An 18,377-nucleotide genomic window follows, 5' to 3' on the forward strand; every position below is an offset into this window, starting at 1 on the left:
TAATCTATGAACCAACATTCAGAAGCTTTAGCTGAAGTGGCTACAGTGACTATTTCATAGATAATAGTAATGATAATAGCTAGCAGTTACAGAGGGCTTTAAGGTTTGAGAAGTGCTTTATATATGTTGATCTCATCTGGTCTTGGAGAACCCTCTGTGTAGAACCCCCATAGAATGAATATAACTTTGAAGGCAGCTAGATGGTGCAGTGGGTAGAGCTCTGGGTCTGGAGTCAGGAAGACCCAAGTTAAAAAGTGATGTCAGACGCTGCTGTGTGATCCTGGGCAAGTCAATTCACCCTGTTTCCCTCAGTTTCCCCAGCTGTAATATAGGGATAACAATAGCACCTACTTCTCAGGGTTGTTATTAGGGTCAAATGAGAAAGTGCACATAGGAGGTACTTTAAAAAATTCTTATTTCCTTCCTTTCTTCTTCTATCCCTTCCTCCTTCCGTTCTTCCTTCCCTCCATTCCTTCCTCCCTCCCTCCCTTCCTTCCTTCCTCCCTCCCTCCCTCCCTTCCTTCCTTCCTTCCTTCCTTCCTCCCTCCTTCCCTCCCTCCCTCCCTCCCTCCCTCCACCCTTCCTTCCTTCCTTCCTTCCTTCCTTCCTTCCTTCCTTCCTTCCTCCCTCCCTTCCTTCCTTCATTCTTTCCCTTCCTAGTTGTGGTCTATGGCTACTGACTTCCAGACCAAAGCCTCTTGTCCTCAAAGCCTTTTGGGGGCTGTTTAGACAGTAACAGTGCCAAGCAGATGATACAATTCTGATAGGCTCTAGTCTTTTTTGCTTTTCTTTCTTTTCTTTCCCTGCTCAGAATTCTTACACGAGTTATCTCTGTATAAAAAGGCCTTTGTCCCTCCTGCTTTTGTGTCTGTGCATAGATATCTCTCCTTCAAGGCCTGGGACTGAGCCACAGAGAGGCAGGCGCAGAGGGACCTGTCAGGATTAGGAGGGAAGCTAGGAGGTTGCGGGTTTCCTAGCAACTGCATCAGGTTCTGGGGTTAAAGCAAGAACGAGAAATGCTTCCTGAGATACAGGAGCAATGTTAGAATGTCCCAGCAATGTGGCTTCTTGAGTTAGAATGTGTGTGTAGTATTGAGAATGCACAGGCATTTGGTGAGGGGAATGTAGGGATCAAGATTCAGGGATTTCAGCCCAAACACTGGTTTCACTATGTTTTATAATCCATTGACTGCTAGCTTGGGACGGATGGTAGCTCACTAAGGGAGAATCAAGGCAATCCAGGCTTTTAACCTCTAAGTGACTTTGGAAAGTATAATCAAAGAGAAGTATTATTAGGGGAGACAGAGTCACTGTCTTCAGGTAGGTGAAACGGCTGTCATGTGAGCAGAGATTAGCCCTTTTCTGAAAGGCGGAAGCTGGGACTCTGGATAGCAATTGCAGAGGCAAGATTAGGCTCAATGTCAAGAAACCTTCCTACCCAATAGGGCTGTCCTCAAGTAAAACGGGCTGCCTTGAGAGTGACTGGGCTTCTCCCATTGGGGTTCTTTAAGTAGTGGCCAGAGGACCCCTTCTGGAGATGGGATTCTTGGTGAGGTCCTGATTGGCCTAAAAGCACTCTGAACGTCCCTTTTGGATCAGAGATTCTTTAAAAAAAGAAATCATTTTTATTTTCAGTTCCAAATTCTCTCCCTCGTTCCACTCCTCTCTCACCTATTAAGGTGAGAAATGTGCTACCTAATTGAATTGTATATATAAAGTCATATAAAACATAATTTCATATTAGCTATGTTCCAAAAAAAAACCTTATAAAAAACAAGAAAAATAAAGAAAGGGGAACATGTTTCATTCTGCCCTCTGAGTCCATCAGGTCTTTATCTGGAGATGGATAGCATGTTTCTTCATGAGTCCTTTAGAGTTGTGGCGATCATTGTATTGACTAGAGTTGCTAAGTCTTCCATAGTTGATCATGCTTACGATATTGTTATCACTGTGTACAATGTCCTCCTGGTTCTGCTTGCTTTACTTTGTATCAGCTCGTATAAGTCTTCCCAGGTTTTACTGAAACCACCCTGTTCATCATTTCTTATAGTACAATAGTATTCTATCACAATCATATAGCACAACTTGCTCAGACATTCTCCAATCTCCATCAATTCTTTGCCATTGAGATGCTATAAATATTTTTGCTTGTATGGGTCTTTTTCCTTTTCCTTTGATCTCCTTGGGGTTTATACTAGTAAGGATATTGTTGGGTCAAAGGGTATGTATGGTTTTATAGCCTTTTGGGCATAGTTCCAAATTGTTCTCTAGAATCACTGGACTGGTTCACAACTCCACCAACAGTGCATGGTGCCCCTGCTTTTCCACATCTCCTCCTTTTCTGTCCTCTTAGTCAGTTTAATGGGTATGAGGTGGTTACCTTAGAGCTGTTTTAATTTACATTTATTTTATTATTTGTGATTTAGGATATTTTTTCATATGACTATTAATAGCTTTAATTTCTTCTTCTGAAAACTGTCTGTTCATACCCTTTGATCATTTATCTATTGAGGAATGGCTCTTGTTTTTTTAAATTTGACTCAGTTCTCTGCGTGTTTGAGAAGTGAGACTTTTATCAGAATAATTTGTTGTGATTTTCCCCCAGTTTCCTGTTTCTCATCTAATTTTTACTACATTGGTTTTGTTTGTGCAAAAACATTATAATTTTAAAAATTTTTTAAAAATTAATTTATTTTGATTTATCAACAATCACTTCCATATGCTTTTGAGTTTAAAATTTTTCTTCTCCTCACTCCCCACCACCCTCCCCAAGACAGCGCACAATCTGATATAGTATATACATCTACATTCCTATTAAACATGTTTTTACATTAGTGATGTTGTAAGAATTAGAACCAATAGGAGGAACCACCAGAAAGAGGAAACAAAACTCAACAGAAGAAAAAAAATAGCAAATAGTATGCTTCAATCTGCATTCAAACTCCATGGCTCTTTCTTTGGTTGTGGATAGCATTTTCCATCATAAGGCCTTTGGAGATGTCTTAGATCCTTGTAGTGCTGGGAAGGGTTAAGTTTATCAATATTAGTCATCACACAACGTGGCTGTTATTATGTACAGCATTCTCCTGGGTCTGCTCACTTCACTCAGCATCAGACCATACAAGTCTTTCCAAGTTTTTCTAAAGTCAGCCTGTTCATCATTTCTTATAGCACAATAGTTAGTGTTCCATTACTTTCATATACCACAACTTGTTCAGCCATTCCCCAATGGATGGGCATCCTCTCAGTTTTCAATTCTTTGCCACCACAAAAAGATCTGCTATAAACAAAAAAATATTTTAATTTTGTGTAATCAAAATTATCCACTTTACCTCCTGTGAACCTCCCAGTTTCTAGCTTGGTCATGAAATCTTCTCTGATCCATAGACTTGTTAGGTAATTTTTCTAGCTCTGAGTTTTGACGATGATTTTCAGTAACAAAAGATGATCTATACTGATCTATACTGGAATAACCCATGGGTTTTCTCTTTTGGTTCATTGGGATTTTAGATGAATACAATAATACTCAGACTTGGATTCTTGAAGAAGTCATGATTTCATCATTGTGGGTCCTCATTTCACCAACAGAGAACCTGCTCCTTATGAAAAGGTCTTTGTGAGCTGTAGGACCAAAACATTCTCTATATTGTGGTCAGTGTGGTGATGAGTCTCTTTGACATTAGCTAGGTTAGGCCTCAGATAACAAATATATGTTTCTGGGTTCATATTTGAATCCTTTCTAGTTTGGTAGGACGTGGCCAAGGCTGCACTTTATAGGCAGAGCCTTAGAGAAGCTTTGCCCATAAAGCCTAACTTTTCACACTATGATGAGGCCCCAGAGGAGTATGAGAGTGAAGGTCTCCACTGCCGCCATTAGCAGCAGCACTCCACCCTCCATCATTAATACCACCATCACCATCACCACCACCATTATCACCACCATCACCATCACTACCACCACCATTATCACCATGACCACCACCACCACCAACTATCACTGTCACCATAACTAACACCACCATCACCACACCACCACAGTCATTGAGCTGACCATGAATGCTCTCTGCAGCAACCTTAACACAGAGACATCCAGTATCTGCTTGAAGACCTCCAGGGAGAGGAAACTTGCTACCCCAATCAGTCAATCTACACAGACATTCATTAAGCACCTACATAGTATCAGGCTCTGTGCTAACCAGGGGGATACAAATGTGAAGAATGAAGCAATCCCGGCTTCCAAAGAGCTCATGTCCTATGTCCCAAGGCAACCCCTTCCTCTGTGTGCTAGCTCCCGTTTTTAGGGCCCCTTTTGATACATTTAGTTTTCTAATTCCAATCCATTCTGTCATGTGATGTGTTGTCCTCTAAATAGAATTAAATTCATCTCTCTCTTTGTCATGGTTCTTCCACTCCTCCCCATTGTTTTTAACCCTGAGAGTGTGATGGAAATGATCCTTCTGACGTGAAGCTAAAAGCTTTAGTTGGCGCCCTGCTCTGCTGTCATACGCCCTCCCTGGGCCACATTTTCCTTCTCTGTTAAATTGTAATGATGATACCTACCTCTATTGGGCCTTTGTCAGTCACGAAGCGCTAAATCAGAGTAAAAAACCAACAAGAATATGGGCAGGAATTCACAGTCAAAGGTGAGTGGAAAGGGAAGGGCACTAAAGACATAAGACAGGTCACAGCAAGAACAAAGGCTCAGAGATGGGAAACTGCAGGGTGTGTTCAAGGTATAGCAAGAAGTAGAGTTAGGCCAGAGTGTTGAGTACATGGGGGGACTTCACTGGAGCTGAAGCTGGAAACGAATGGGTGTGAGGTCATCCCTGGAATTATCCCTTCTTCTCTTGTTTGTTGCAGGGCCCAAAATGACAGGTGTGGAGTGTGTGCAAGGGATGGCTTCGGGCCTCTATGAAGAACTATTCTCAGTCATCGTCTCGCTTATCAACAGGTATGGAGGCTGCATTTGGCAATGCTCCTGTTCCTTCACCAGGGTCTGGGGCCTTTACAGGGGGAGCTAGATAGGGCAGGGCATACAGCATGGGGCCTGGAGTTAGGAAGACCTGAATTCAAATCCAGACTCAGATGCTTACTAGCTGTGTGACCCAGGGGAAGTCACTTCACTTCTGCACGCCTTGATTCCTCATCTGTAAAATGGGGATAGTAATAGCACCTACCTCCTGGGATTGATGCGAGGCTCAAAGGGGATGCTATTTGTAAAAACCACTTAGACAGTGCCCGGCACACAGTAGGTGCTATAGATACATGTTAGCTATTTGTAATTGATATTATTATTGTTGCTGTATAGTTGCAACTAAAGGAATGGAAGAATCAGGCTTCCTCCTAAGCCCCTTTGATCTTCCCTGAAAGCTGAGCTGAGGGCACCCAAGGGTGCCTTGGAGAGGGGCTGGGTGTGGAGTCCACTGGTCTGGGAGCCTCTGGGCATCTTTGTGCTCCCTGGGGGCAGGCAAGCACTAGGTCTGTACACTGCTGCTCACTCGGCATCATCCACTGAGTTATTGAGGCACTCTTTGGAATTCAGTCCAAGAAATGCTTCTGTGCCTTCTCTGAGCTGGGCACCCGCTGGCTGGTGACACAACAGAGAGAAAAATGAAAACAGCCCCTGCCCTCAGGGAGCTTCCATTCAATTGAGGAATTCCTAGATACACAAATGAGTGCATGTTCTATTACCCCTCTGGGTAGGTCCTTGTCTCCTTCTGCCAAAGGGCCAATTCAATTCAATTCAATATTATTAAATACCTACTATGTTCAGGGTCCTCTGTCGGATGCCGGGGCCACAGAGATGAAATGGTCACACAGCTCCTGCTTCAAGAAATTTATATTCTACTGAAGATGGGGCCACAGCAACACTGATAAGTGAATACTAAGTAGTAATAAAATAACAATATTAATAATATATCAATATATTTAATCATACAAATAAATAGATAAATAATACATAACAAAATAAATACGACCACTACTACTACCAATAATAATACTAAATAGCATTTATGTAGTGCTTGAGGGTTGGCAAGACCCTTTACAAATACTATCTTGTTTGAAATAAATATAGAATATATATAAAGAATATATGACCTATGCCTGTCAGGGTTGACTATTGAGAAGAAAGCCGGCCTCAGAACCAAGAAGACCTGGACTTGAGTCCCACACATGATCCAGATAGGCTCTGTGACCCTGAGCAAGTCACATCTTTGAGCACTCTTGGCACTCCTTAACAATAGAGGTTCTGAGTAGGTGCTGACCTGCATTGGTGGAGAGTCTTTCCTGCCCTGGGAGTTCTCTATGCCAGTGAAATGCTAGGTCCAATCCAAAGCCCCCAACCCAATGCAAAGAAGAACAGGACCAAAAGATGTTACTGGAGGACTAAGGATTCCCTCCAAATCTCCTGTGTAGTGATAGTTGTTGTAATAATGCCTCTCCCCCGCATTCCGCCTTTCATCTCCATAGTGCTTTCTTCTCTAGATGCTCTGGGAACTTGCCGGGTGTGGGTCATCCCTCTGCCCATGCAGACACCAGCCATCTACTCCCTCTCATCATGTGTGATTCGTTCTTATCTGTGTCCTCCCACATCTGCTCACTAGACAATCCATTCAATGAGCCAGATGCCTTCTCTGGGGCCTTTTGAGTATCTTATGGGTACCATGGTCCAGCCATTTGTTCTCCCCATCTCCTCTTACTACCTGACCATTCTTTCTCCTCTTTCTTTCTATTACCTATATCTCAATTTCTCTCTCTCTGTCTCTCTCTCTGTCTCTCTGTCTCTCTCTCTGTCTCTCTGTCTCTCTCTCTTTCTCTCTCCCTCCCTCCCTCCCTCCCTCCCTCCTCTCTCTCTCTCTCTCTCTCTCTCTCTCTCTCTCTCTCTCTCTCTCTCTTCTCTTCTCTCTCTCCCTCCCTCCCTCCCTCTCTCTCTCTCTCTTTCTCTCTCTCTCTCTCTGTCTCTCTGTCTCTCTCTCTTTCTCTCTCTCTCCCTCCCTCCCTCCCTCTCTCTCTCTCTCTCTCTCTCTCTCTCTCTTCTCTCTCTCTGTCTCTGCTCCCCCCAAAAAAAAAACCCCAACACACACATATCATGGTAGCTGCTGGTTGGTAAAGAGGCTGTGATCCCTGTACCCCTCCCTCTATTGGCCTCTGGTTCTATTACTCTCTTCAAATTTAATAAAAGTTTCCACAGGGAGGTAGAACAAGTGTTAAAATGCCCATTTAAGAGATAAGAAAATTGCATCCCAGAGAGCAGTGATTCTCCCCAAGGTCACACAGCACATCCCAGATAGAGTCAGGGGTCACAGCCCAGCTTCCTTGGCTGTGTTCTTTCTTCTCCTCTGCCCCAGCTTGCCCCGGGGCCCATTACAGACCACTCAGCCGTGACTTTCTCTTAGAGGAAAGTGGCCTGGTTTTACATCCACGTTCCCAAGGGTGGAGGCTGCAAGGCCAGGCCAGGAGGATGCCTTTACTTTGGCGATGTCCTCGGCACTGGCCCATTCTAGCCTTTTAAGTAATTCTGACAGTGATCCAGCATGTCAGGCCAGAAAACATATGTTTCAACAAAGTCATGGAGACGCTGCTGTTTCTGTCGAGCTGCTGGGAAATCACTGGAGGTAAATCACTGGGAGTGTGGAACACAATTTCCAAATCATAGCATTTGTCAGAGGCTGCAAAGATGCATCAGTAGAATCACCTTCCGAGGGCTTTGCTGTCCACGGAGGGCTTCTCCCTGGGGCTGGTGATTGTCCTTTAGGACAACAGAGATTCAGTTGTTCATGTGCTCATTTTTCTGTTCATTCATTCATTCATTCATTCATTCATTCATTCATTTAGTAAGCTGGGTCAATGTGGGCTAGTAAGCAGAACATTGGTTTTGGAAGCATGGTCCACCTATCTCAGCTCTGCTATTTACTAGCTGAGTGATCTTGGGAAGGTCAATTCCCTTCTCTGGGCCTCAGTTTCCCTCCTCTTTGATATGGAACAGATCCTGTGTCCTTAGGTTTCATTCACCCAATTCTCTCATTTTTAAGGAAAGAAACTAAGACACAGAGAGAAATGACTTGTCCAAGGTCATACACATTGCACATAGTAGAACCAAGATTTGAACTGAGGTCTCCTGTGCTAGAATTCCTCTTGTCCAGGAGCTCACACTGGGAGATGCAGCTTGTTGCTACCTGAGTCCGAGTACTGTGACCTCCCTGTCCTGACAAACTGATGAAAAATGTAGAAATTCAGAAATGCGCGGATGAGGCCGAGTTTGCTCTCAGGGCTTGGTTTGGAGGGTGAACTTCATTATAGTGGAAAGAAACACACCTTCAATGAGGTAAGCTTGGCCTTGGGCCAAGAAACCAGAGGAGAAGCCTGGGTATCTCAAATGGCCCATGTCGTACCTAGAAATGACAGCTAGGATTCGAGGGGTGATGGTAGGCCTGCCCCCCTCAAAACATTTTCCTTACTGGCTTGCCTTGGTGCCTGGAATTCCCCCAATGGAATACCACTGTACCACCCATCTGCTTTAGGCCACTGTCTCCAAGCAGCCTCAACGAGCCAGTGTGATACAGTGGACCAGGGGCTGTCTTTGAGCAGGAGACCTGGGCTCTGGTTCTGCCTCCAACATTCTACAGCTGTGCAGCTCCATTTTCACATCTGTAAAGCGAGGAGAAGGAGGCTTGTACAATCCACTTCTTAGGGTCTCTGTGAGGTAATGACTTCAACATACAAGGACCTTATAAATATCAGTTATTTGAACCCATATTTTCTGATGGCTAGACCTATTGGTGTTTGTTGCTTATTATAATTATTATCATCCAGTAGAATTCAGGCTGACTCTCTTCCGTGTTTGTATATGTGGTGATGAATCCCAACCCTGATGATCTGTTAAGTCATCAGGTAAGATGACTAAAAAGTTGGTCGCTTAGTGTCGAACAAAGGCCTGAGAAAGTGGAGGGCAGGACGGATGAGTCATGGGGATGGGAGGAGAAAAGAAACATGAGTTGTTTTCTAGAAGGGCAGGCTTGCTTGGCTGAATCCAGGTCAGTGGGGGAGAGCCTGAGGAAACTGGCTGTCTTTGTACATTGGCCGTGCCCAGGCCCATGATACAGCCTTGCCTGGGCCGCCAGGTGGCGCCATAGTGCAAAGAGCGCTAGGCCTGGTATCAGGAAGACTCATCTTTCTGAGTTCAAATCCAGCCTGAGACACTTACTGGCTGTGCGACCCTAGGCAAGTCACTTAACCCTGTTTGCCTCAGTTTCCTCATCTGTAAAAATCAACTGGAGAAGGAAATGGCAAACCATTCCAGTATCTGTGCAAAGAAAACTGCCAAATGGGGTGATAAAGAGTTGGACATGCTTGAAAAATGACAGAAAAAACAACACAGCCTTGCCTGGGGGCCAGTTCTAGAGCAGTCTCTGGAGAGATCCCTGGCAGAGAGCCTAGGAGCAGATCATTACAGAGAAGGAACCCTAGAGGTCATCTAGTCCAACCTGCTCATTTCCAGAGGAGGAAACTGAGGCCCAGAGAGGGGAAAGGACATACAGGACATGTTTATTGACAGGCTCCCTGTGGGAGGCAGAGGAAAATCTTGGACTCGGACCACCTCACTGTATGACAATGGACACACTCCTTCCTCTCCCTGCCTGTGAAATGGGCCCATGCCATAGGAATCTGTTGCAGAGAGGAAACATGATGTGACCAGAGACCCATCTTGGAGCTAGGAAGCTCGGGTTTGAGTCCTGCCTTTGGCATCTATTCTGTGGCCTCTTGGTGCTGACCCTGGTAAACTCCAGGAGCAATGACCACAAATAACATTTCTATAGCACTCGAAGGTTTTAAAGGCTCTAAGTATGTTTTATCTCATTTGATCCTCACTACAATCCTGAGAGACAGGCGCTATTATGATCCCCATTTTATAGATGAGGAAACTGAGGCAAACTGCCCAGAGTCACACAGCTCATGGATATCTGAGGCTGGATTTGAACTCGGGTTTTCCCATCTCCAAGTCTGGTGCTCTATGTGCCGTGCCTCCCTGCTGCTTCAGTTGCAATCACAGGTGCTATGTCTCTCCCTACCTTCCGGATCTTTGGTACCTGCCTTGTGGGGCTGTCCTAAGGCTCAAACAAGATAACATCTGTAAAGACCTCTGCCAGACTTAAGAGGCTTTCCAAACATCTGCTTGTTCTGACTTTATTATGCTGTCCTGTAAAATGGGTATCCTGCTCCCTGTGCCCTTACTCTTGGGTTATCATGCCCCAAGCAGTTTGGAGAGCATCCCCTTACAAGGGACTAGCTGGGCTCACCCTCTCCTCCTCCCAGATCCAAGTACCAGGGGAGAAGAATTGGGATAAGCATAGCCAGGGCCACTGATGGCTGAGCTTAGAAATAAGGCTGGTTATTGCCTCGCAAGGGCCAAATTTGTAGCAGGGAGGGCTAAAGCCTCCCAGCCAGCGGCCTTCTCAGGACTGACTGACTCCATCCCTTGCCTGGGAGCTTCCCAGCACAGTCCTGGCAGAAGTCGAAGTGAACCAGAAAGGACCTGGGAGAGGCCAGTCCTCAGGCCCTGGGGAAGCTCCCTCTGCCAGAGCGATGGTGGAGGCCATGGCTGCCTCCATGTTCCTGCTAACACTTCCCTCCCTCCTCTTCCCCTAGGTCCTTGGCCTCCAGCCATCTCTCCATGTTCTCCATCATGGTGGTGGACAGCCCAGGCTTCCACAACCCTCGGCACCAGAAGAAAGAGCGGGCGGCCACTTTTGAGGAGCTTTGCCACAATTACGTCCACGAGCGGCTGCAGACCTTGTTCTTCCAAAAGAAGTTTGAGTCAGAGCTGGAGCGGTATGGGGAGGTGAGGTCCTGGGCAGCCCCTCAGCCACCAGCCCCTGGAAGACACAGAGGGTCTTCAAGTATGCCCTCCTGAAAGGACGAGCTTAGAGGAAGAGTGGAAAGCTTGTCACTGGCATCAAGTTCTTCTTAAACTCCATTTCCAAAAGAATGTGTGCTCCTTGAGGACAAGGGATCATTTCTTTTTCCCTCTGTATTCCCAGAAGTTGGCATATAGTAGGTGCCAAGCAAATGTTTGTGGAATGAATGCTGAGCGCTACTCCCTTCAAAATATATGATGGCTCCCTATTACTTATGGCATCAAACTCTTTTCTTACTCTGTCCAATTAAAAAAATTAGTTGATGCCATTTTTTTAAATCACAATTATCTCTAGATGTACCTGGCTTCCATTTTCCAACAGTGAATTGTTATTTGTAAATGAGAAAAAAAATAGTTGAGCAAAGCCAACTTACTGTATATCAAGCCTGTCTTACAGCGTATTCTGCCCCACTTTAAGATTTTCCACAATATGGTTCTACCCTATATATTCAGCCAGCCAACGGATGTGTTTTTTAAATCGATACCAGAGCCCTGGGCTTGGCGTGGCCCAGGTTGGGGCGAGCAGAGACCTTGGGTTGAGTTAATTCCTGATGTAAGAAAGCAGAGGAAAAAGAGACGTGCCCATGGTTTGAGGCATTGAGGATGGCAGCATGGCTGGTTAAGGAGCTGTTTGTTCAGTGCTGTGTGGATTTTTTCCACTTGGTTAGCCTCTGAACAGGAAGACTCTTTCTGAATCCAAATTTGTGTCATGGCCTCCTGCTCTGTCTCTTTGGGTCCTTCCAGCCTTGCAAGTGAGAGCTGTGGGCAGGCAGCCAGTCTGCCTGGTAAAGCCCCCACAGTGCATGGGATCCCTGAAAAGGCAGGTGCCAGGATCGAGGGAACACCTTTATAGAGCCCTGGGAGGGCTGGGATCTTTGGCCAGCTTCCCAGGTGGCCCTCCTGCCTTAATTTATCTCAGTGGAGATTTTGTAAGTGCTCAAGAAAAAGCCACTTGACTCCCCATTGCCCTCGTCATATCCCCTAGGAATCCCCTGCACCTTTGGGGTACAAAGTCAGTGCTTACTTGCCAGAGGACAAAGGTAGTTTTCAAACACATTACAATCCTTTTTAAGCATAAGTCAAGTTCAGTAAGGGTACTGTCTGTAAGAAATAATTGCCCAAGGTTGGTTTAGGCCTTTACAAATGAGGGCCAGTGAGGCCAATCAAACCAAGTATGCTAGAATTGCCTAGTAAGCCTGGGACCTCGGGGGCTCCCCAGCTTGCCTTGGGATTCTGAGAGGATGGAGGAGGAGAGTGTGGCCAGGAGCTGGGGTCATTTCTTGGCGGCTCTTTGAGACTTAAGAACACATCCATTAAGCATTTCTGAAGCACTTACTCTGAGTCAGATACTGCTCTAGGCCCTACAGACACAAAAACAAAGCTAAAAACAGTCCCTGACCTCAAAGGGCTTACATCCTACTGGGAGGATAGAACGTGTACGCAGGTAAGAAAATGAAAGGTTTTGGAGAAGGCAGAGTTCCAAAAACTGGGTCTGGGGTGGGGATTGGGGAAACTTCCTGGGGAGGGAAGGATCTGCCCAGGGCACCTGACTGCTGTAATATCCCCTTGACCCATGCCTTTAAATGGAGTTTTGTAGCCGGAACGCGTAAAGCCCTTCCTATGTGGGAGTTAGGGCTGCTAGGGGGCGCCATAGTGCATAGAGTACTGGGCTTGGAATCAGGAAGACTCATCTTCATGAGTTCAAATCTGATCTCAGATACTTAGCTGTGTGACCCTGGGTAAGTCATTTCACCCTGTTTGCCTCAGTTTCCTCATCTGTAAAATGAGCTGCAAAAGGAAATGGCAAACCACTCTAGAATCTTTGCCAAGAAAACCCCAAATGGAGGTCACAAAGAGTCGGATACAACTGAATAACAACTCCCTGGCTTCAAGCTCAGCACTCTAACCAGGGTCAACACCAGGCTGTCCATGTTGCCTCTCCACAAATTATTACTAGTGTTATTAAGCTTACATTGTCATGTAGAGCAAACTGGGATGGAAGGTGGCACTCATGCCAACAATGAAGAAACAAACAACAGGGCCCACTGCAATGACCCAGGAAAGGTACGAAGGAAGCTCTGATCTCTTTGAGGCCTGAGAAGGAAAAGCTTCATTTCCCCTGGGGTGGGTGGCCTCAGAGGGAGGTGATGATGGAGCTGGGCTAGCAAAGATGGAAGGCGGGTGGGGGCGTGGGAGGAAGTTTTCACAGGCTCATGTGGCCATTTGGGGCTCCCAGTGTTGGGGGGCTTGGATGGGGCACATTCAGAAATGTCTCATGGTGGAGCTTTGACACGAAAGTCAAGGAGACAAAGAAAGCCGTGCGTTTGATGTCCTCCAGAAGTTGTCGCTTACTCTTACCAGGTGTTCAGAGGTTTTGCGAGGTAGTTGACTCTTAAATCCTGTCTTCCAGGAAAAGGTGGTGGTTCCCTTTGATCTCCCAGAGCTCTCCCCAAGGACCACAGTGGCAATCATCGACCAGAATCTCTCCCAGGTGAGAGGGTTGAGCATCATGGGTCCCAATTCTTGTGGCTGCTATTTGTCAGTTTTTCTGCATTGGTGACGGTTGTGACAAATGATGCAATTGAGTGGGTGGGCCTGGTGTCCATTAAAGCCGTCCTGGGGCCATTTCCCCGCTGTGCACACATGTGCACGGTGTATAAATATTATCTCTCTTGGCATGGGACCCCTCTCCTCACGGGTGCAGCAATGGAACCAAAGCATCGGAGGGCGCTCTCTTTCTATCTTGGGGTCTTGATCATGCCTGACATATTAGGTGGCATTTCTTTCTGCCTACCTTTGCCCAGTGGACGCATACCCTCTCCAGCCAAGAATCTTGCAAGAATCCTCTTGCTCCTCCACCTATACCCCCAATGCTAAGCCCAATGCTTGGTGTGTACTGAGCACTTAATGAATGCTTTCTCATTCATTTGGTTTTTTTTTCTCATTCATTTATAACCAGCAAATGATACAGAAATTCCCCTCTCCCCTCTCCCTGCTTGCCAGGGCACCCTAGAAGAACCCGAGGTTTCCTGGAGACAGTGTCAGCTTTCCTTTAGGCAACGGTTGGCTAAGCTGCCAATTTAAAGTCTTCCACTGTCCATCAATCTCTTTTGCCTACTTGACATTTTCATTGCTCTTCTCCAACTCTCTTTCAGTTTGCTGAAACTCTGCTAATGTAATTCATTCTCCCCTCTCTTGTGCTGCCTGATCTTTGCCGTGCCTTGAATTTCAGTTCTGTGAATCATGGCTTTTCCACTGCTTCGAAATAAAATTTCCTCTCAGAGGAGACACTATTTTACTTGAAGAAAAGAATGTGGGGCTCCTGTGGAAAGAGTGTCATGAGGCATCATGAGGAGTCTGTGATCAGAGGAAATGGGACCATATCTTAGCTTTGACTTGACCCATGTAACCTTGGGCAAGTCACAGACTCTATGGGCTTCAATTTCCTCATTCGTAAAATTGACTAGGTGACCTCTAAGCTTCCTTCCAGCTCTAAAGCTCGAGATCTTTGACTACATCTGTTACTTGGGCCATTGGGCCAGATTCCATTCATTTGGCTTGGGAGAGTGACTCAAGATTTTGTCCAGACTGAGTCTGGTGAGGAAGCCAAGGGAAAGATGGGAAGCAGAAGCCTGTTGGGGATGCTGCTAACGTTCAAACTGCCTTTGGTATTGCATAGATTTTCAGACTCAGTTGCTGAGTTGATTAATTTTTGCTGCACTGCTTTTTTTCCTCCCTCTTTCTTTTTAATTCTTTGTTACAAGAGATGGTTCCCTGAATGGGACATGGGTGGGAGTATATTTGGAAATGAAAATGATATTTTAAAAAGCCTGGATTTTTTTAATTAAAAAAAATAGCTAATTATCCTTTTGGTGAGTGGGCTGGTCACTGTCTCTGGGTTTATAACTTTCTACTGACTCAGTTGACCTTATATTTTGAGGGAAGATCATTGCAAAGCCTCACATCTCAACGTTCATCCCTTAGTGACTTAAGCTTTAAGGAAATGGAGTGTCCCTGGAGAAAATTTGGCTATGAGAATTGTCCCCGTGATCTAGAGCTCTGAACATTGCAAAAGGCTGTCCTCCTGTGATGAATCCATAAATGATTTTGGAAAGAAAGTGAGGGACATAAGTTGGAGAGGGTAAACTCTTAGCCCTGATGCTCAGGAGTGCAAATCACCACCTGCTCTTCTCCTGGTAGGATGGAGGAAGAATTAGACCCAATCCGTGGGGAGCAGCCTGATCCCCAGACTCTCTCAGAATGGTTGAGTGGTGATGTCTCCCTCCCAGGTGTGCGTTCCAGTTGCGGGCCAAGCGGAGGAACCCAAAGGCCTTCTCTGGGTCCTGGATGAAGAGGTCCGGATCGAGGGCTCTGGTGACAGTGCCGTGATGGATCGCTTGTGTTTAGCCTTTGAGAAGAAGGAAGCTGGTGCTGATGGTAAGAGAGCACGGGAGAAACCGGGCAGAACTATGATTATTAGCTGGCATCATTTCTAGAGAACGTTATTCATTTGTTCATTCATTCATTCATTCATTCATTCATTCATTGTTTTAATTCATACAGTTGAAATCATTCACTGACCACTTGCGAGGCACTATCAGGTTTCCAAAGCTTTAGGTAGGCAGGTGGCACAGTAGATAGAGCACTGGACCTGGAGTTAGGAAGATTTAGACAGACACTTCTTTAGCTATATGACCCTGGGCAAATCCCTTCACCATTGTCTGCCTCAGTTTCCTCATGTATAAAATGGGGACAGTAATAGTATCTATCTGTCAGGGCTGTTGTGAAGCTCGAAGGAGACATTTAAATATTTAAAGCACTTAGTGGAGTGCTTGGCATGTGGTAGGCCCTTAATAAATCAAAAAGCCAATTAACAAATTGATTGACAGCTCATTGAGCTCTGTGTGACAAATATTGTTATCCCCATTTTACAGAGAAGGAAACTGAGGCTGAGAGGGGAAGTGAATTGTCTGTGATCACACAGCTAGTGTCAGAGGTGGGATTCAAGCCCGGGTCTTCCTGACTCTGAGCCCACCACCGCACAGCTGTCTCTACCAGGATGGTGAAATGGAAAGATTGTACAAAGACGTAGGACCCAACTCCAGGGCTGGAAGGGAGCTCAGAGGCCATGGACTCCTAACCCACCATTTGACAAATGAGGTAACTCAGGCTGAGAGAGATTAAGCAACTTGACTATAGTCTCTCAGGGAGTTTTATAGCCAAGACTTGAATCCAGGGTCAACTTCAAACTCCCAAGCCAAGGACAGGTTTAAATGCTGGACAGCGCTGAGGCTTTTTGAGTGGAGGAGTAAGGAGGCTGGGATTTATATCCTATGTAGTTCCACTGACGTCACACTCTGAGGCCCCATGATATTGCAGAGGGGCCATGGGCTCAGCCAAGTGCCAGCATGGGGAGATCCGGCCCAGCCAGGAGGGCTGAATTCAGTTACACTTAATGATGGCCGGAGGTGCCAGAGTGGTCTGTCTGCTCTCTTAGGGTCAGCCTCAGGTCTGAGGAAGGACTGTCCCTTGTGGAGCCAACTTGGGTGTTGGGCTCTGAGGAGGATGTACCCCACTTCCTTTTGTTTATTGATACAGAGAAAATAACTAGTTATTAATAGCTCCAAAGTCAGCCCAAATGGAAGCTTTGTCAGATAGCATTTAAGGAGGCTGATGATGATTGCAGCTAGCCTGACTTTGGTTGAACAGGGTCCTGGGTTCAAATCGTGCCTTGCATGCTTACTTAGTGTCTCTGGGCTGTGTGGCTTCGGGGAAGTCACTTAACCTCTCAAAACCTCAGTTTCCTCTTCTGGAAGAAAAAGGTGATAAGAGCACCTCCCTGGCAGGGTGATTGTGAGGAGAGAACCTGAGATAGGATATACAAAATGTTTTGGAAGCCTGAAAGCAAGCACTTGCTATAATAATGGACATTTACACATCTTTTAGGTTTGTGAAGCACTTTACATATATTGGGGCCTCGTACCACCCCTGGGCAGAGGAGAGGTTGGTGCTACAGATATGGTGTTCCCATTTTGCAGATAAGGAAACAGGCTCAGAAAAGCTAAATGACTTATTGGTGTTCACGCAGCAAATATGTTTCTGAGGTTAGATTTGAATCCTGAACTCCCAGCCCATAACTCTCAGCTAGGCTACCACAAATGGCCAGATTTAAGAACAGATGCACCCAGGGATAACAATTCAATTTAACAAAGAATTCTTTGCTTTACAACACAGGGCTCCAATAAATACTGAGTCTCCCCAGGGCAGTTAAAGGGATTTGATTAACATGTAGAAATATTCCTGGGAAAACAAGGTGCACCTGTAAGGGAGCAGAGGGCTTTCTAGGGAGCCCCTGTGTGGCTGAGCACCTCCACCTACTCGGTGGCTAGCGTGCCCATCTAGGCCACACAAGCTCACCAGCCTCCTCCCACTGTGCTTTCTACAAAGTCAGGCTGCACTGTCTTAAAGGATGGAGAAATTGGTGGCATTCTCTGGGGGGCAGGGAACGGCTCCTAACCCGGGTCCTCCTCCCACCTCCCATCATTTCAAATCTCCATCACATCTCCACAAGCCGCCTGCAGCAGGTTGGAGTATCCTCCCAGCTCTGGGAAGAGGATGGCCCTATTATAAGAAGTGATTGTTTACAAGCTCATGAGCAGGCTTTGAAGAAAATTGGAACCAAAGGATGACCAGAGAGTCTGCAAATTCTGTCGGCCAGTCACCGCGAAGCCCTGCAGCTGAATCAAGCCAGACACTCAGAGTTCTCACATTAAATCCCTTTGTATCAGCGTGATTTCAAACCTCTTTGAAGCCCATTTCCCAAGTTTGTCTCTGGAAATCTCCCCTGATGGGAGTTCCCTAAAATACTCTGGCTTATATAAGCACTGTTTTTGACTTTTTTTTTGTTCATACATCTGTCCCCTAGGATCCCTTTCATGGAAGCCCCTAGAAAAGTTACTGCATGCAGGTTCAAGGGATTAAGTGGGTCCACACTTGCTCAACACTGTATCTCATGAGCCCACACGAGTGTGTTAATTTTTATTAGTATCTGGAGGACCCAGTTCAGCACATGAGCCATTGGCTCAAAAAGCATGGCAAAACAAAACAGAAAGCCAAGAAAAGGTCCCCAGTACACACATGGTACAGCCTCGCACAGGTTAGTGGAGAAGACCACACATGCAGAGGACATAGGTGGTGACCAGGAAACACATTGGAAGAATACTCATGGGGCAGACATAGAAGCAGGGAGTAGGATTGAAGGGGAACACATCAGCAAACCATGTGACCAGGGACCACTTGTGGAGGGCACAGGGTAATATCTTTTCTTTTTTTGAGGCAATTGGGATTAAATGACTTGCCCAGAGTCACACAGCTAGGTAACATCTTCAATGTTGCAGAGATGCTGATGTCCTCTGGTGATGTCAATGAGCTCTTCCCTACTGGGAATTGAGTCTGTCACTCG

At 45.9% G+C, this 18,377-nt stretch overlaps 1 protein-coding gene across 1 annotated transcript in view; it reads left to right on the top strand.

The window, feature by feature from the left end:
- MYO18B (myosin XVIIIB) overlaps positions 1-18,377 on the top strand; it is a 330,341-nt gene that overhangs the window by 92,242 nt on the left and 219,722 nt on the right. The window contains 4 exon segments of the mRNA XM_020996632.2: positions 4,861-4,951; positions 10,648-10,840; positions 13,326-13,406; positions 15,205-15,352. Coding sequence (XP_020852291.1) covers positions 4,861-4,951; positions 10,648-10,840; positions 13,326-13,406; positions 15,205-15,352 — 513 coding nt within the window.

The sequence above is a fragment of the Phascolarctos cinereus genome, unplaced genomic scaffold, assembly GCF_003287225.1.
Source record: "Phascolarctos cinereus isolate Bilbo 61053 unplaced genomic scaffold, phaCin_HiC Scaffold_4;HRSCAF=312, whole genome shotgun sequence".
NCBI classification, from domain to species: Eukaryota; Metazoa; Chordata; class Mammalia; order Diprotodontia; family Phascolarctidae; genus Phascolarctos; species Phascolarctos cinereus.